The sequence below is a fragment of the Acinonyx jubatus genome, chromosome D2 (assembly GCF_027475565.1).
Source record: "Acinonyx jubatus isolate Ajub_Pintada_27869175 chromosome D2, VMU_Ajub_asm_v1.0, whole genome shotgun sequence".
NCBI lineage: Eukaryota > Metazoa > Chordata > Mammalia > Carnivora > Felidae > Acinonyx > Acinonyx jubatus.
This window is the reverse complement of record NC_069393.1, coordinates 31,009,236-31,028,290: the sequence shown is the minus strand read 5'-3', so window position 1 is coordinate 31,028,290 and position 19,055 is coordinate 31,009,236. Positions and strand designations below refer to the sequence as shown.

The 19,055-nt window shown below is 60.3% G+C and overlaps 1 protein-coding gene across 2 annotated transcripts in view; it reads right to left on the bottom strand.

The window, feature by feature from the left end:
- UNC5B (unc-5 netrin receptor B) overlaps positions 1-19,055 on the bottom strand; it is an 81,851-nt gene that overhangs the window by 4,151 nt on the left and 58,645 nt on the right. The window contains exons 2-16 of one of the 2 annotated variants that reach the window (XM_027062198.2): positions 15,946-16,170; positions 11,950-12,093; positions 11,388-11,491; positions 10,453-10,633; positions 9,634-9,801; positions 8,657-8,821; positions 8,383-8,415; positions 6,422-6,616; positions 5,823-6,212; positions 5,080-5,167; positions 4,031-4,199; positions 3,627-3,860; positions 2,087-2,236; positions 1,231-1,395; positions 288-469 (exon numbers count right to left, since the gene is read on the bottom strand). In XM_027062198.2, the coding sequence (XP_026917999.2) occupies positions 288-469; positions 1,231-1,395; positions 2,087-2,236; positions 3,627-3,860; positions 4,031-4,199; positions 5,080-5,167; positions 5,823-6,212; positions 6,422-6,616; positions 8,383-8,415; positions 8,657-8,821; positions 9,634-9,801; positions 10,453-10,633; positions 11,388-11,491; positions 11,950-12,093; positions 15,946-16,170 (2,593 nt within the window). The remainder of the gene's footprint in view (positions 1-287; positions 470-1,230; positions 1,396-2,086; positions 2,237-3,626; positions 3,861-4,030; positions 4,200-5,079; positions 5,168-5,822; positions 6,213-6,421; positions 6,617-8,382; positions 8,416-8,656; positions 8,822-9,633; positions 9,802-10,452; positions 10,634-11,387; positions 11,492-11,949; positions 12,094-15,945; positions 16,171-19,055) is intronic. The other variant, XM_027062199.2, reaches the window with a different exon arrangement.

Below are 19,055 nucleotides of genomic sequence, written 5' to 3'. Positions count from 1 at the left end.
TACACCGTCACTCAGCAAACATTTCCAGAACACCTGTTCCGTCCTGGGCCCGGGGGTGCAGATGGTGATGACCCCTGGTGTCCTGGCCTCACCTGATCCTCACGGGCCAGCACGCTCAGTATGGCACTCCCCAAAAATGGGCTTCTCAGACTGAGCACACCCAAGCCTCAGCTCCTGATCTACCGCAAATGGAAGGATCTGAGCCTGGACTGTCGGGCTGCCTGCCCCACCTGCCCCTTGGGGGACAAAGGGAGGTTGGGGTGGGGCCGGCCTGGCCCAACACCCACCGGTCCATGGAGAGCTTCTGCGCCAATAGCCGCCAGTCATTGCCCCGCGAGTTGGGGGCATCCAGGCTGTTGCATATCTTCTGGCGGATGGACAGTGGAATCTTGAAGGCGTAGGGTCCCAGCTGGGTGGTGACCGTGCTGCCAGGGGCAGAGCAGAAGGCGTCCAGGGAGCCAGCAGGTGTCTAGAAGGGCAGGGGGCAAGGTGAGAGGGGCAGGGGGCTCCCCCATGCACAGCACTAGCATCCGCCCCTCCGACCTTCCTGCACGGGGACTGTGAGCTTGTGGAGGTTCCTCCCCACGCTCTGGGCAGGTCAGCTGCTCAAAAACCTCCTCCCCCAGAAGGTCGGCTTCCAAGGGCCAGGGCTGCATGCCCAACGGTCCTTGCGGTGGACCAGGCGAATGCACTGTCCCAGGCTGATGCGGGTGCAGGCTCGTGATTCCAAAGCCATAAGGAGCCTCAGCCACAGTCTACTCCACACAGACGCACGTTTACACATGTGGGAATGAAGTCCAGAACGGGGAAGTGACTTGCCCATGGTCACGTGCCAAGTTCGGTAGAGAGCTGGGTCTAGGCCTCTGATCGGCGCTTTTTACATTGCCCAAGAAACTTCTCGCGCTGCTGGCCTGGGTGGCCTGGGTTTTGTAAACCTCAATGGGGATGTATAGTGGAGGAGAGCCATAGGCTTGGGCTAAGCACTGACCTGACACAAGGTCGATGGTCCCTTCCTCCCTAAGACCTACCTTCTGACTTAGTCATTTCATCTGTTGCCTGGTACCGGCCAAGCACAGGACCAGCCACTCAATAAGTGTGCAGAAAGTGACGGAGTCCCAGCTCAGACCTGGGAGCTGACGGGGACATATCTACGGAAGGCAGCATCCCCATGCACGCGGGTCTGAACGCTGCCTCCCCCGGCCCCACGGGGTGTCTGTCCTCCCGCCTCACCTCTGCCAGCGTGGTGTGCAGCTGGCAGATCTGGCCCTCTCCTTCCACCTGCCGCACACAGATCTTGCAGGAGAGCTCTGTGGAGGCCAGGCTGTGCCTCTCCAGGGTGAAGGTGCAGTGCAGGGCCTTCTGGTTGCCACTCCAAATGTGATAGAAGGGGATCTCCTGAGGGAGGGGCGTCAGGGTCAAGGTGAGGCCAGCCTGCCCTGCCCTACCCTCAGGGAATGGAGACAGAGGCCGGTCAGGGGGCCAACCTCAGGGAGCGATGGGACCCCCTCCCCCAGGGGGCAGGGCAGGCCTCTCCGTCCAGAGAGGAAGAGGAAGAAGAGCTGGTCAGGGGCCCTTCAGCCGAGAAAGGGAGCGTCTGGGGAAGGCGGCACAAGTCTGGATGCGTGCGCGCACGTGTGTATGTGTATGCACACACGCGCATGTACGTCTGGGGCTGGAGGCCCTGCAGAGTCCATGGGGTTGCTCAGGTGGGTGTAGGCACAGGGGAGTGACCATCCGAGACGACTCCGGATGGTCGGCCAGGCATGAGCACTCTTAGAGATGGCAAGGCCTCTTTGAAGATGACGTCTGTAGACATCTGTGTGTGGGAGTGTGACGGGGTGGGGGGGGGGGGGGGACCGTGGCTGTCGGTGGCATCGAACGTGACGACGTGCCTAGGGACGACTAGGGGCATGGAGAGTGGAGTGGGAGGGAGTGAGGGAGACAGAGACTCGGGGAGGCAGGGGCAAGGCTAGAGGAAGGAGACAGGAAGGCCAAGGCCCGGGAGGGGGAACCGATCTTCCGCAGGCAGACCGAATGTTCCCCTTGCCCCGGCGTCATTCGCCACCTCCTGTGGCCCAGCCCTCACCTGGTACTTGGCCAGCAGCTTGCTTCTCCAGTGGGCATGGGGGATGTCGTGCAGAGACAGGCGCAGATTGTGGTAACTGTCTTTAAACAGCAGGGGTTTTGGCTCTTCCACTAGGTAGCCACCCAGGGTCCGCTCCAGTTCCAGCACCTCCTGTGGGCAGGAGGCAACGGGAAGGGGGAGCCCGTCATACTTGGCCAGTTGGGGTCTTTCCTGCTGCAAGCTCGGGGTGTGGGGACACAGGCGGGCAGTAGGAGCCAGGCTGTAGGACTGAGGGCAGGCCACCATCTGAGCACAGGGCTGGGCATTTGGTAAGCGCTCGGAGAAGACACACTGTGTGAATAGATGGGGGAATGGACAGATAATGGGACAGATGGATAGATAACTGGATTTATAGATGACTGGACAGGTAGGTGGATGAATGGATGGATAAATAGTTGGGTAGACAGATACAGACAGACGATGGATGTGTAGATGGATAGGCAAACGGATATACACACAGAAGGACAGACGGAAGGAAAGACGAAGGGATGGTTGGCGATGGCTGCACAGACAGGTGGACTGCTGAGTGAATGAGTATACAGATAGATGGGCAGCAAGCTGCATGGATGGATGGATGGATGGACGGACGGACGGACGGACAGACGGGGACTGAATAAATAAGTGATGCCATCAAGCTCAAATGTGGTGGCTTTCCTCCTGCCGTCCCCCCCATTCTCTGATCAAAGCTGGACACTGGCCAGCGCCCCAGTACTCAGAGATCCAGGCCGCGAGAGCCTCTCCTCGCAACCCCCGATCCCTTGTGGGCCTTCTGCGGTTTCAGGCCAGCCTGGCCCAGCAGAAGACACTCACTCTCCCATGAGGCCTTTTCACCCATGTTGCATCAGTCCTCGACTTGGAGCTGGGGACAAGTCATGCGAGACTGGGAGACAGGAGCTAGAGGGGACCCTAGACCTGGGTCAAGGGAGGTCTGGAGCTACAGGAAAGGCCCCGGAGGCTTCGCAGAGAGGTGGGCGGCAGGAGAAGGTCAACACAAGGCCAAGGGGCTATGCTCTTCCAGTGTCAGGATGAGCTCGAGGTCTTAGAAACAGCCCCTGCGTGCTTCGGTCACATGGGACAACACACCTGCCTTTGCGTCAGCGGCCGCGCCCACTGGGATGGCCTTCACCCTTCTCTTCCGGGCACCCTTCCTTGGCTTTTGGAGCACAGGTCTAAGGTTAATGTGCCGTGAAGCCTTCTCAGATCCTCTCCCTCCCAGGCTGGTGCTCGCCTAGCCCTCCATCAGCGAGGCCCCCTGTCATTTCCCCTGCCTCTAGCCTGCAGTTTGGTGAGGGCAAAACTGTATCTCACGGGTCTGATGCCATTTCAATGTTTGAGCAATGAGTGATAAATGAGGTTGATGGCGGTAGAGGGGTGCCTGGAAAGTACCACGATTCTGGGGGGCGGGGGCACTGGAAGGTACCGCACAGCCGGTCAGCTGGGGGGAGGGGGTGATACAGCCACCGTGTGCCAGGGCTGTGTGCTACCGACGGCCTGGCCTTACCTTCAGCGCTACGGGCGTGTCCTCTAGGCAGTAGACCCTGAGGCTGTACTCCAGGGAGGTGCAGAGGGCAGGAGCGAAAATGGCCAGCTGGAGACGCTTGACTGCCGAGCGGGAATAGGACTCACCCGTGAACACGTAGGTGCCCAGCTGGTCCAACAGGATGTGGCAGGACCTGGCCTCCAGCTGGCAGTAGCAGGGCGTGTTCAGGGTTTCCTCGTCCAGGGTCACCACCTCCTACACGGGGAGGCAAAGAGGTCACAGTCAAGGCCATGGAGAGATCCACCCGGGTTGGGCTGGGAGAAGAGGGGCTTTCTTTCAGCTTCTGAGGCCTCCCAGGGCAGGTTCAGATAGTAGATCTGCCCCGCTTTCCCCGCCCCCCACCCCCCCCAGCCTTGGCTCCTCACCTCCCAGTGGCCCTGGTGGGCCTGGGTCTTGAGCTGGAAGATCCAGTCTCCGGCACGGACTTCAGCACAGTGGGGTACCGTGAGGATGACAGGGCGGCACAGCAGGAGGCCCGTGGGCCCACAGGTCACTGAGGGGCTCAATACCGTCTGGGTCCCTTCTGAAAGCGGGCTGGGGACAGGGCAGAGGGCAGGGGGGAGGCAGTGAGGGCAGGCCTGAAGCTCAGCAAGGGACCGGTGTGGGCCTGCCACCTCTACCCCGGCTCTTGGGTGACAGAGGCAGGTCTCCACCCCTGGGCCCCTGGAGGTGAGGGGTTAAGGAGAGGCAGAAAGACGGCCTAGGCCTTGAGAGTGTGTTCAGATTTCTGCTATTCCACTGCAGCGTTCTCAGCTATATCTTTGCTCGTATTTTCAAAGGTTCTGCACGCTTGGGATGCTTTTGGTTAAGCGTTGCTAAACTGCCCTCTGGGAAGCTGGTACCAGCCCGTGCTCCCTCCTGCGTGTCATGGGAGGGCCGAGGTCCCACACTCTTGTCAATATGGAGGTCAGGCCGTTTGAAAAAAATCTTTGCAAATTCGAGAAACAAAAAACTCCTAGTGTCTCATGGCTGTTTGAATTTCTATTTCTCTGACTACAAAGTAGGCTGGCCATTTTTTCATAATCTATTGGCCACTGTGTGTGTGTGTGTGTGTGTGTGTGTGTGTGTATGTGCTTGCATCAGAGAGTATGTGTGAATCACTTGTTCGTATCCTTTGCCCATTCTTGTAGTGAAATATTTACTTTTTTTATTGGTCTCTAAAGCCTCTTTACATAGTAAGGATAAGCATCTTGTCGTATTGTAGCTACTTTGTCAATCGCCTTTCAGTTTTATGATTCACTGTGCCGGTGCTGCACGTTTTAAATGTGGACGTAATAAGATCTGTCAAGGTTTTGCTTGGAGTGCTACTTTAGGATCTGGCTCAGATGGTGATATTTGAACCCAAGGTGGCCAGGCAGCAGGGAGAGGAAGAGAAGGGGGGCAGCCCATGCCAGACTGAGGTCTGTCCACTCACAGGGTGTTTTCTGCTTTGTTGATAAGGAGGTACATCTCGTAGAACTTGCCCTGGGGGATGGCTCCATTGGGTACCAGCAGGCTGACCCCTAGGGGCAGAAGGAGGTCAGCAGGGAGGGGCTGGAGGGAATCTAAGAGCCTAGAATGGGGGTGGGGGAGGTGGGGGAGGGGGTTGGTTGGCTCCTAGCTTGGGGCAGGGGGAGAAAGGCATCTCCTGAACTCCAGGTGGTCACCAGCAAGGTGGGGGGACAGACGCTCGGGGACTAGGTACAAGGGGGAGCCCAGGCCACTGACAGCTGTGGGTACATCTGCTAACACAGGGGCCTCTAGCACTGCGGTGGGGTATAGAGATGGGGCAAAGTGCCAAAGTTCAAAGGCCCCAGGGCCAGCTCCAGCCCCAGATCAGTGTCACACTGGGAAACTATCAGCTGATGGCTCTGCCTTCTCAGTAGTGCTCTGTAGGCCTGTTGAATTACAAAGACATATTCCCTCCCACTTAACAGATAAGGTTTAGAGAGGGGCTGGTCCAAGGTTCCCCTGCCTTCGTGAGACAGAGAAACGCCTGGACCCCAAGTCTTCTATGTTATAGTCCCTTCTTTCCTCTGGACCGCATGTTCCCCATCTGTGAAATGGGATCAGGGAAGCCCTATCTTCTGCTGGGGGGAGAGGGGGGAGGGGCTGGGGATGCCCAGAGGGGACATGCAGAGGCCAGGCTGACAGGCGAGCGGGGCAGGAGGAGCCCACCTGTGCCCGGGATGCTGAGCCTCCCACCCAGGCAGCCAAAAGTGCCGCTGACGCTGCTCCCCGGGTCGCGGGGCAGGCCCAGGAGCTGCTGGGAGCCGAGGCTGGCACTGCGCAGGTGCAGTAAGTGGGCATCCCGGGTGTAGTCGCCGGAATACGTGCCGGGCGGCAGGACCCCCAGCAGGTCAGCCCCATCTGACAGGCCTGGCCCCGAGCCGGTGGTGCTGGAGTTGTAGACCTTGATCTTGAGACTGGGCAGGGGGTCCAGCAGGGGCGAGTTGGTCATGGGGATCTTGTCGGCGGAGTCCTGCAGGGCATACACGGGCCCGCGGTAGATGCCGGCACTGGCCGTGAGGTCCGGAGGCACGGATGGGTGCAGGAGCTGTGGATTGTCTGCAGGGGTTGGGGCTACAGTCAGACCCAGTTGTGCCTCGCTGGCCCGGTCCCATCCTCTGCTCCCGCCGGGGGCCCTTCTGTTGCAAAATCCCACCCAAAAGTCCAGTGGGGGAGGCCCCACTCCAGTCTGGCCGGTGTGGCTGGCTGCTGTGCCCCTCTGGGTACCCTGCCTGCATCTGCCACCCCAGGTACTCCCAGGTCCTTACTGGGCCTCGCAGTCTTGAAGTTGACGGGGTGGAAGCCGCCAGTGAGGGCGGCCGACGAGTCGGTGATGTCCGTGTCAAAGTCCCGGCAGTTTCGGCGGTAAACCACCACCCCCACCACCATGACGACGCCCACGACGACGAAGATGGACACCACGAGGCCCGCGTACAGCGCCACGTCCCCCGAGGTCTCCAGCACTGCGGGGACAGGAGGGCTGGGTGAGGGGCAGGGGCAGAGACCCAGGTCCTGGGACAGACCGGCGCCATGCTAGGTCCTGGTCTGAGCCCTCGTGACTGGCCGGGACCGCAGGCAAGCCTCAACCTCTCTGCGCATCAGTCTCGACGAGTAAAACGGCCTCAGATTCCCCCATCTTGCTTCCCTCCCGGTGCAGAAAAACGCAAGAGGACTCATGGGCAGTCCCAACAGGTAACTCCTTGCTCACTGCTGAGAAAGAGACAGTGTCCTGTCCCAGCCAGGACGCAAACGGAGGCCCTCGCTGCGGCCTGCAGCACATCCCAGGGCCGGAGGTCCCGGCTCCCGGTAATCTCTGTAAGCAGCCACCCTGAGCTCAACTTGCATTCTGGGCTGAGGGGAGGGGATGGCGGCAGAGGGGGAGCAGAAGGAGGGAATGAGATGCAAGGCGATGGGGTGGAGAGGAGGTGAGCAGGTGGAGGGGAAGGAAGGGGCTCAGGGGGGGCCACCCACCGGCTACACTTTCCTCCCCCAGGCAGGCTGCCACACAGCTGCAAGGAACCCCACACGGCCCAGGCAGGGAGGTGGCATTGACACGATGACAGGCATTCTGTGTCTGCGTTGTCCCACGTGACAGCCACTAGCCACGTGTGGCTAACGAACAACTAAAACGTGGCCGCTCTGACTGAGGCACTCAGTCTTTAAAAATGTATTTAGTTTCAACCAAGTTAAATGGAAGTGGGAAGAGCCACGCATGGTGAGTGGCTAGGACACTGGACAGCCCACAGGCCGAGCCAAGATGCCTGCTCTTCCCTCTTTTTTGTTTGGGGACCTCCAGGAAGCCAACGTCCAGTCTTCCCTCCTGGGAGGGCCCGCGGACAGAGAAGCCTGCTTTCCCTGCCTGGACCCTTCCAAGCCCCACTTTCCTGGTGCCGACTGAGCCTTTGGGAGGCAGGGCACGGCTCAGTCCTGGTGTCCGCCCACTTCTGCCACCTTCTGGCCCCATCTCTCCTCGGTGGCCCTCACTCTTGGGCTCCCCAGAGGGCCCTGGCGCCCGGGAGAGCTGCCAGGAGGCCCTCGGGGCTCGGCTCTGCCTCCTGATGCTCTCCCTAACCATCGAGGGTCACCTGATAATCGCTCACCAGTCACGAGCCTGGTCCCCCTGTGAGTCGGGCCCAGGGGCCCACTGCTGATTTTATGAACCCGGAATTATTTGGAAATTATGGTTTAATTACCAGAGGCCGATCTGCCCGAGCAGCTTTACTGCTCTGGTGTGGCCTCAGGACGGCCTGGGGGGTAAGTGGGCCAGACCCCCTCGGGGCTGGCGCTAGGAGAACCTCGCTGGGGGATACAGTAGGGGCACCGGAAGGGATGGTATGGGCCTCTGCACCGGCTCTGTTGCGGAGAGGAAGGCTGAGGGGACAAGGCTAAGAGCACGGGCGTGGGTCACGTAAGTACTGATGCTCAAATCCTGGCTGAGTCCTTGGATAAGTCCCTTCTCTCTGAGGCTCATCTTCTCCCGTAATGGGAGGGTCGGGATGGTGTCCTTTCTGTGGGCTGAGGGTCTGCCTGTCTGCACATGACGGAGGGCGTGGCACGTGCAGCATTGGGGGCCAAGGTGGGGGGGGGGGCCATGGACGGTTGGTGGGGGGGGGCACCTTCAAGTCTCCCTGCGCCCTGCCCTGCCCTGCACCCCACACCCTGGAAAAGCCAGCCAAGGAGAGCAAGGGTCCCCCAGAGAAAAAAAGGACAGCCATGAAATGGGACTTACGGTGGCTTTTGGGGTCACTTAGAGTTTTCTTATCTGTCGAGGGAAATAAAGGGAAAGACAATGACATAGGTGGCAAAGAAAGGATGGTGAATGTGACAGGAAACGCGCAGATGAGGTGATGCACGTGGCGAATGGGCAGAGGCCCCAGGGGCTGCCCCACCGAGGCCAGCGCTGGAGGCCTGGGGCCGGCCTGTGGGGCGGGGCGGGGCGGGGTGGGAGGGGCCTCATCCGGCTCGAGCTCCCGCCCCCGGGCCCCGCCTTCGCAAGGACTCACTCTGTATGCACAGCCCGTCGGTGCAGTTCTTGGAGTCGAGCAGGGTCCCGCTGCAGTCTCGGCCTCCGTTCTGGGGCGGGGGCGCCATGCACTCGCGGCTGCGCCAGTGGGCACACTCAGTGCTGCAGGCTGACCACTTGCTCCACTCCGTCCACGCTCCGTCCACTGCAGGAGCACACAGCACACGGCACGTGGGGCACATGCGTGCACAGGTATGCGTGCAGAGCACAGCGGTGCAGTCGCACGCGCGCGCGCGCGCACACACACTATGGCAGGAGGCGAGCCCAGGGCACACAGCGGTGCGCGCACACACACACACACACTCCAGCAGGACGGGAGCCCAGGACACAGAAGCCACACGAAGAGATCCATCCACCTATGGCCACATGGCCCCTTGCCAGCGCAGTCAGGGGCACCGTGCGGGCAGAGAGGACACAAACAGACACAGGAGGCCACTCACACAGACACAGCCCGGTGCACCCGCGAAGACACAAACCCAAGGGAAATGTACCACATGGTTCACGCAAACGTGGAAGGGGCGGGACAAAACCAGGCGCGCACAGACCCACAGACGCGGACGCGCAGACTGAGACAAAGGTGAGGGGAGAGAGGACCTTTGCAGGATTAGGGGCGGCAGCCAAAGTCTCAGGCAGGAGGACAGGCTCTCTGACCCCGGGCAGCGCAGGGACCCTGGCCCACGGCCCGGAGGGTGGAAGGGCTCCCCTCCCTCCCCCCCGCCGGCAGACTGCAGCTCAGAGCCTCTCTCTCCGTCCCTCTAGCAGCCGGGCGCAGAACGAGAGGGCACAGGCCACAGCATCGTGTCCAGCCTGCTCGGCCAGCTGTGGGCCCCAGAACAAGCACCACCATGGGGAGAGAGCGGCTGTCCTGACCGCAGCAGACGCCACGGCACAGAAGGCAGGGCTGGGGACCGGGGCGGGCTGGGTGTGGGCAGGACGCCCGCCGGCCCAGGGCCTCACCTGGGCACACGGTGGTGCAGGCGGTCTTTTGGAAGGCCTGGCCCTCGCAGAAGGCGCCTCCGTTGAGCGGGGCCGGGTTGGTGCAGGTCCGTGTACGTTTCTGCCAGCCACGGCCGCAGCGGTTGGAGCAGGGTGACCACTCCGCCCAGCTGGACCAGCCACCGTTCACTGCAAGGGCAGCACGTGTCACCTGGTCAGCCTGGCTCTGCGGCCCGTGGGTCCCCTAGACCCCATCTCCAGTCCTGACAAGGCCCTTCTGCTGAGGCCTTTCCTAACTGGACCCCACCGGCTGCGGCACTGGGGGCTCAGTTTCCAGCAGACAAATCTGGCTGCGACCGTCAACACTGGAGGGGACCGGGGGCGGGGGGGTCACTGTCTGTTCCCAGCCCCATTGTGCGATGGCAAGCAAAGGTCCAGGGAGGGCTGACGCTTACCCAGGGTCACCTGGTAACGGGGGACCTGTGCCTGAAACCCGACACAGGGTTCTTTCTTCCATACTCGGGGCATCTCAGCTATAGCTCTGCCCCTCCCAGCGGAGGGAACAGCAAGGAACATCCTACAGGCCTGGGCAGCGGTTCCGCACTCTGCTGGGTCACCAGGCTTGGGAGTGAGGATGCTGATGAGGCCCTGTTCTAGCCCCAAGCCCACGAGTGCCTGACTCGACCACTAGCTGCTGTGTGATCTTGGGGAAGGCACCTCCCCTCTCCCAGCCGCATCCTCCCACGTGTCCACCAGGGTCCTGCCGACCTCCAGTGTAGGGTGGGGTGAGGTGGGCATATGGCCCAAGCTGCCCCCCCCACCCCCACTCAGGACCCGTACCGAAGACAATGACCATGGCAGTGGTGCTGCGACGCTTGGCCACGATGTTCTTGGCCACACAGGTGTAGTTGGCCGTATCTGCCAGGCGGGCCTGGCGGATGATGAGGTTGTGGTCGATGGTGAGCAGGAAGTTGGTGTCCTGGGTGGGGTCGATGATGTCCTCATTCTTGAGCCATTCTACCTACAGGGATGGGGGTGGGGGGCATGAGGGCCCGCTACCTGCTTACCTGCATCGCGGGGAGTGGGCCCTCTCTGGAGGGGAAGGGAGGCCCGGCCATAAACAGGACCGCAGTTCTATCCGTGTCTACCCGCGGTGGTGACAGAGTGAGGCTGGACCTCCACGGGCCGGGCCCCGTGGCGAATACTGCAGAACACAGTGGTTGCGACGAGCACCCCACCAGCTAGACGGCCCTGGGGAGGGGCTTAACGCCAGCCTCGATTTCATCATTCGTAAGGCAGAATTTATTAGCACCCACCGCATAGGGCTGATGCAAGGATTAAACAAGTTAGTGTGCAAAGTGTGGAGGACGGTACTTGACTCCCTGGATGTGCAACACAAGTGTTAGCCCTTCGCCGTTAGGGCAAAGGCCACGTGCTCGGACACATGCACGGTGAGGCCCTTTGGCATCCACCAAGCTGGGACTTCGGCTTCTGGGCGGGGGAGGAAGATACAGCCACAGGCACCTCCGTTGCAAGAGACTCAGCCTGGGGCCTGCTCAAGTAGCCCGTGGGGATCTGGCCCCAGCTCTTCCCCATCCCGAGGGGTTATGCCTGTGGAGGGCCGAGCTGGGGTCTAGCACACGCCGAGTTCTGCAGAGGCCGTAGTTCTCTTCTCTGTCTCAAGCCTCGATATTCCCATCTATGAAACGGGGAGAGCTCTGGAAGGCTGAGGCATCATGGTCTCTGCCATGCCGAGTATTCTAGTCCCCGCTCACCTCAGCCACAGGCACGCCCTCTGGTGGGCGGCACTGTAGGAGAACCTCCTGGTCCAGGGGCACCTCCTTGCCCAGAGGCTCCTGATCGAAGTTCTTGCGCAGGTCTGGAAGAAGGAGTGGAAGAAGGAAGTGGGGTCACCAGGCACAATTGGGCGGAACAGAAGCCTCACGTGTCCCACTCTAGCCACTAGGGGGCAGTGCACGCCAAGGAAACTGGGCTCTGCCTGGGCATCTCATCCAAAGTGGGGGCCTCACCAGGTGGGGTTGGGGGAACAGGTCTCCCTCCCTGACGCTGGGATCCTAAGCACACAACAACCCAGGCTGGTGAGGAAGCTGGCAGCTCCCTTATACAGACGTAGCTACAAAAGGCTGTTAGAAATCCCGAGGCCAGAGGTGGCTTAAGTTCTGGGTCCAGGAGGCCTTTTCTGAGCTGGCATCCATGTGCCCTCACGTCTCTGCAGCGGGCAAGGGATGCCCCCACAGCTGTGGAGTTTCCTCTCCAGGGGGTGTGGGCAGGGGGAAGGGGCCCAAGGGAGCAGGTTGGGGTGTCAGGACGGCCTACATGCGATGCGGACGTAGGCCCGGCGACTCTTGGTGGTGCCCGCGGAGCTCCAGGCCACGCACTGGCACCAGTAATCCTCCAGCCCGAACAGCTCCTCCACCTGCTGCCGCGACACCTCGATCTGTACCTCTCGTACCCGCAGGCCTGAGAGGAGGAGACAGATGGCATCAGGGGGCGGGTCTGAGGATAGGAAGCACGGGACGTGGCACCAGGACCTCTGTCTCTGCCAAGTGCTTGCATTTCCATCTATTTTGTCATCTCTTCCGACTCCACCCTGGCCCCAGCCACCACTGCCTCTCCCCTGGAGACTGCAAGGGCTAACACAAGCCCTCTGCCCCGTCCAGTCCGCTTCCTGCCCCGCAGCTGGTGTGCGCTCCTCACAGCGCACAATGCCACGCGTCCCCTGGCTGTGCCTCCAGTCCTCACGACGTGAAGACCCAGATCCCCCACGTGGCCTTCTGGCCCTGCACAGTCTATCCACTACAGCCTCACCGGGCATCTTCCAGTTCTTCATGGTCTCCCCTGCCACAGGGCCTTTGCACACCCAGTCTCCTGCCTGGAACCCTCTTCCGTCGCCTCTGTGCCCGGTGGACTCCCGGTCGCCATCGGCTCTGGGCTGGGCCTCACTTCCTGAGGGAACGCCTCTCTGACCCTGGCCCATCTCCACCCACTCTCAAAGCACCATACTGGACACTGGGCTGCGTAGTTATCAACCCCCGCCCAGCCTGACTTCCCCACGGCCCTGACTGCTATCTGGAACTGTATTATCTACTGATAATTTGTTTGTTAAATATTTCCCGCGGGAGAATAAAGCAGGGCTTTGCCCTGCTCACTGCTGTGGCCCAGGACCTGGCCCAGGAAAGGTGCTCCAGAAATACGTGAAGAAAGCAGGTGGCCTGTCTCTGGTTAGGAGCTGGAGCTGGGGGGAGGCCCCTCTTCCTAGGACCTCTCAGCAGCTCCCAACCAGGGCCTGGGGGCTTCCCTGCATAACAGCACCCACCAGCCTACCCAGAGAGGGTCACACACTCTCCTGCCAACCCTCGATAAAAGCCCCTTGTGCTCAGGGAACGAGTGAACCCTCTGGATGACGACGCCCATCCAAAGCTCTTCCCCAAAGCTTGTGGGAGGACTGTGAGGCCCCCTCCTCCAGGAAGCCCTTCCTGACTGTCCCCGTCTCAGAATTCCTAAAGCTGTTCCTCCCTGCCACGTGTCCCAGCTCACCCTCTTCTGCCCGCACATGGGCTCTGATGAGCCTCTCGAAGGCGGGAGTGTCAGCTCTATACTCTGTGGTACTGTGGCATGATGGTCAAGTGTAGGGTTGGGTGGCTGGGCAGGTTTGAGTCCTGGCCCCACCCTCACTCCCCAGCTGTGTGACCTTCACTAAGTTACTCAGCCTCTCTGAGCTTCTGTTCCCTCATCACAGTAAAACACTCGGGGTAAACTCTAGAGCGATCATGGCAATCACTCTGCCATAGCACCCAGCCAAGGCTGAACACAAATCTACTCGGGAAGGTCATTTGGGTCTCATCTAGCCCCTTCCTTCCACATATGAAGAAACTGAGGCTCAGAGAGGGTCAGTGGCAGGCCCTAAGTACCACCTCGAGGTACCGGCAGAGCTGAGATCAGCTATCTGGTATCTTGCCCTGGTTAAAGCTGTCTCCAGATGCATGACCTCTTTGGACCTTTCCAGTGAACTCATTGCCTTAACTCTCCCGCACCATGGGGTAGGATGCCCTTTGCCTGAGGAGCCCAGACAGTGAGGGAAACCCCCTCCCGACGGCCAGGGATCTAAATGCGAGGGGGCTGGGGTTCTGCCCCTGAGGAGCACCAGGAGGGCAGAGGCTGCTTCAGAGGGATGACGCTGGCTGCTCACAGGGGCTGCCTGGAGTCCTGGCCCTTTGAGCAATGCTGCATAGCCCAGGGCAGCACAGAGGGGGCCCCCACTCCTTATTCACTAGGCTGTGAAACTGACAGGGGGGTCCCTCTCAAGGGGGTCATCCATCCAGAAGCACCCAACCGCTGGACAGAGAAATCATCACCCAGAAGGAGGACAGGGACCTGCAGTCTCACTGACTTGGTCCCCAGCACCAGGTGCCCCCGCCCCCATGCCCACCTCCTCCAGCATGGTGATTAAGGGGCAGGTGGGACCTGGGCCAGGACACCCAGGACTGGGCTCTTGTCCCGACCTGGCACAAGCTGGTAGGGTCGGCTCGTCCTGCCTCTTCTGGCCCACGGCTATCATCCCCTGTCTTTCCAGAGCCACCGAGAGGGCCAGGGTGGGGAGCAGGAGGATGAAACCAGCCATACTGCTGCCAAGGGAGTGCCCACAGGACCACAGTCTATTCTTTGTAGCTACTGGGGACAAGAGTGCCCCAATTTCTCGGGCTGGCATGGCTCGTGAGCCCGGTACCAGGGGAGTAGATGCCATGCTGTTACTATTACTACTAATTGCAAGGTTTTTGAGAGGCCCCAGGGGGGTACACCATCCCTCTGCTCTGCCTGGACCCCCACAAGTGACCTCTGATACAGCCCGGAGGGGCTCAGGGGGACAGAGAAAGAAGGACAGGCTTCAAGAGGAAAGAGGCCAAGAAAAAGCCAGAAAGAGGACGGAGGAAATGGGGGTTTACTGAGCGCCTGGCACTTTATGCCACCTTGTTCCACACCCACCGGGACCTTCCGTTAACATCCCAGTTTACAATGAGAGGACCTGGGGCTCAGAGAGGGTGGGTGACTTTCCCAGAGCCACACAGAACAGGGAACAGGGGCAGCTGGGGTATGTTCCTTTTTTTTCTCTTTTCAACATTCCTTTTTTTTATTTTTAGATTTTGGGTGAGCCTGACACTCTAAATCTATTTTTTAAAATGCTTTCAGAATTTTGGTAAAATATACATAACCCAAAACTTACCGTTTTAACATATACGGTTTGGGGTGGCATTAAGTACATTCTGGGGTATGGTTTTAGGCCTGGGTGGTTCTGAAATCTGCGAGCTTTTTCCAGGAAAAAAGAAGTCGGAAGGAGGCAGAAAGGAGAGAGAGTATGTGGTGGCGGGGGGGGGGGGGGTGATGGCAGACAGACAGACATAAGGGACACAGAGAGACAGGGGTGAGAAGGGGCAGAGGCAGGAGAGACAGAAGGAGAGGAGAGACGGAGGGAAGGGGTGAAAGCCTCAAAACCAAAGCTGAGGCGGGCTGTGGGGCGAAGGACCCCCAGAGCCCGGGCTTGGCTGGGCCTGCCCGACACTGGCCACCTACAGGTAACCAGCAGCGGACGCCCCCTCCCTGGCCTGAACCCCGGATAGGCTCTCCACCCCAGAGGGTCCTGTACTGTAAACGGGGGCCTGGGGACGGATAAGCAACCACCTGGCCTCGGGGGCCCCACTGGGGGTGCCCCGGAGACCCCAAGTTCACCTCACCCTCGGGATCTGGGCTACATCCTATAGCACACCCTCCGTGGTTATTTACGTGACATCACCAACCTCTTGTTTAAACTGAAAACAACTGATGTCTATGAAGGAAACGCAGCATTCTCATGAAAAGAAACAGAATCACTTCCCACAGACACTGAGGCCCTCCCGCACTCACGATGGTCTAGGATTCTAGTTGCGTGCCGGTGGGGGGCTGGGGGGGGGAGCTCTTTGTTAAACGGGGAGCACAGCAGGTGCTGGGGTGTGCGTGCGTGTGTGTAAGAGCTCTAGCCCCCCACCCCCACCCCCGCCCCCAGACTGCTCCGTGATGTAAGCTAGAGACAGAGAGAAACCAGAAAAAGAGTGAGCACTCAGCAAGGATTCGGTGCACTTTCATTTGGTAACCCAAAGTCAGACTGGGACAACCCTTGGGGAAATACTGATCAGGGGTGAATCCCAGAGGGGAAACTGAGGCGGCGGATGGGGGCGGGGGGGAAGCCACGGCCATGTGAAGTCTGACAGGGAGCCCAGGGTGGAACCCCTGGGCCCAGGTGTGCTGGGGGTGACCGGACGAGGGGGGGGGTAGGCTCACCCGTGGCCTCATCCAGGCCCTCCTGCATGACGTGGTCATTCTGGCTGACCCACTCGCCGTTACACTTGAAGTAGATCTGCGTGGCGGGGAAGGCGCGGCAGCGCAGCTCCACGGGCTTGTTCTTCACGATGTAGGCATCCTGTGGCTCCTGCAGGAAGTGGGGCAGGGGCTCAGCCGGCGCCGAGGGGAAGGAGTCAGGGAGCACCTCGCTGCCGGAATCAGTGCCTGTGGAGGGAAGGCGGGCTTCGTGAGGCTGCAGGCTCGGAGGAGGGGTGGGCAGCTGGAGACCAGCTGGGATGCCCTCCGTGACCTCCCGGGGGCCTCAGTTTCCCCACCCCACCCAGCTTTTAAGAGCCTGTGCTTTGGACACACCGGTCCTAGCTCTCTGATACTGTGTGATTTGACTTGTTTCCAGGAGGAGCAGTCAGGGTGGCCCGGGATGCTGAAGCGATCCGTCCGGGTGAGGATACCACCCCCCTAGCCCTCTCCAACGTCCCCTGCACTGGACCTCTGGAGCTTCCCTCCAGGGTCCCGCGGTGATGTCACAGCAGGTGAAGGGTGGGAGTGGGTGACTGTGCCTGGAGCACAAACCAGGCCAGCTCTGCCCTGAAGGCACAGCTGCCCTTTGCAGGCAGCCAGGCTGATGGAAGTGGGGAGACAAGCCGGGGTCCACAGAGGCGTGACGAGGGGTGACGTGGGGCGGTCGCGCCGGGCCTGGGCTCCTTGGTGCTTGGCCTGCCCCCTCCTCCAGGAAGCCCAAGGCAGACAGCCGCATAGAAATGGAGCCCCTCTTCCCAGCAGCCTTTACCCAGAGCCTCCCCTCCTCTGGACTGTTGTCTCTGCCACAGCAAAATACACACCCTCCACCCTTACAACAGACAAGGAAACTTCAGAGCCTGGGAATGCAGATAGGCTGTGCCCGCAGCAATGTCCTCCCCCAAAAGGGGCCAGATGGAAACCCTGGCCCGCCTGCATCCCTGGAAAGAACAGCGCCTCAGGAGGTGAGACAAACAGGAAGGGAGAGGGGCTGGCCACCACCAGTAGTGGGAGGGAGGGAAACCAGGCCAGGCCAGGCTATTGGTTTGCAATCCACTTAGGAAAAATGACTTTCCAACACCAAGTGCCAAATAATCAGGTGGCTGGGACAAGCGGTGGGGGGCTGTCCTCCTCTGCTAAGCTCCAGAGGAAACCATGAATTAAGCTGCAGGGGTGTGCACCTGCCCAGCCCCTTAGAGCCAACCGTGGCCCTGTCACTGTCCTAGCTTGATTTGGGGGGGGGGTTCCCCAGAGGCGCAAGTGGTCCCTGGGATCAGGCACTTGTCTTTCAACCCAGGAGGCCACGATGGGACATGCTCAGTGCCAAGGCATCCCCCTATGGGCCAAGGGGGCTAAAACGCCCAAGCTAGGCCATCCCTCAGTGGACCAGGTTGTCACTGGCTGCTGGCTCTGGGTCCCAGGGAGGGGGGCAGCTGTGTGTGTGTGTCTGTGTGTGTGTGTGTGTGTGTGTGTGTGTGTGTGTGTGTGATCTATGGGAACAAAGGCGAAGCTGGCAAGAAGGTATGAATCCAGCTCCATCCAGCATGTTCTGTGTGCCCCTAGGACAGAACTCCGACGTCATTACCTCATCTCTGAAGATGGCAGGAGGTAAACACCGTCCTCTGGACTGTTTTGGGGACCACACGACAAGCCTGAGTGCCCAGGAGCAGCCTGGCGCACAGTAGGTACAAGTCGCAGCGTGAAAATGGCAACGAATGCTCCCCTCCCACTCGGTGCTGTATTTTTAGTTAACAATTCTGTAAGGTATTTAATATTAGTCTTCAGTTTGTAGATGGGGAAGCTGAGGCTCAGAGAAGTTAAGCACCTTGCTCAAGGGCACAGAGCCAGCAAGAAGCAGACCCAATAAACAGACCCTGGCGTTTGGGGAGCCGCCCAGGGCTCCACACCGCCTTCACTGGAGTAGCTCTGGGACATGGCGGGTGTCCCCACATCTGAGGATCTTAACAGATCCTGACACTGGCCAAGACCCTACAATTCCAAGAGCTCTCTCATTAAAGGGTCAGCAAGGCTGGAACTGCCCTTGTTTCAAAGCTGAAGAAACTGAAGGCCATCCAAACGGGGTGATGACGGACGCGAGGCCCCCGCTTAGTGAGCAGCTGCCCCGGGAAGAGCACCGAAGCATTCCGGGTCATAAAACAAACTTCCCTCTGCCAGGCAGGGAGGCACCTTCTTGGTAGGTAAACCGGCAGCCCCTAGGTTCTGGGAGCTTGAGCGGTTGATGGCAAGATGAAACAATGCCCAGGGAGCTGGACACTGGCCTCCCAGTGGCCAGAGCGCAGGGTGTAGCCAAGAGGTCGTGTGGGCAGCAGAGCCCCATGCCCACCTCCCGCCGCCGGCACCCTGCTTCTGTCTCAGGCCCGAGGGGTGAGAGGCAGGTGCAGGCTTGAGACTGAGACACCCCTGGGTCTGAAGTCGCCCTTACTGACCTCAGGCACCCCGTCCGTGACATGGGGTACCGGGCCTCCCTCTGGGGGGTGGCGGCCATCAGAGAAGGTGCGTGGGAGCCCGTGGTGCAGGTGCATGCCAGCTCTGCCTTCCAGCCACGCGGCCCCCAGCCCCCAGGTGATGGCTGCCGTGGCTCTCTGCGGCACTGCGGGCTGTATTTACGACTTTGTTTTATCACCCTAATGCGGCTCATTTATAAAGCAGGCGCAGACGCGGCTGAGCAAAGTAAACATTAGACATCCATTAGTGCAGCAGGCCCCGAGTCTGGCGGCCCCCGGCCCCGCCCTCCTGCCCCAGCCCTCTTCTCCACCCCTGCACGAAGCTTCATCTCTGGCCTTGGCAGGGCATCCTCATCGATGCGTCTCTGGCATGGCAGTGCAGGGTGGCTCTAGATGTAGCTGCTTCCCCTTTGCGATGCCCCCGCCCCCCAGGCATCCTGGATTCAGATGCCGCCAGGAGACAAGAACCAGGTCTGACCTGAGAGTTCCTCCCCAGGTGGACCACCGGCAGCCTACAGGCTTGCCAGGCACATAGTAGGTGCTCAGTGAAAGCAGATCAAATAAAAGTGGGGGTGGGGGAGTGCTGCCAGAGCCTGGGGAACAGCTGAG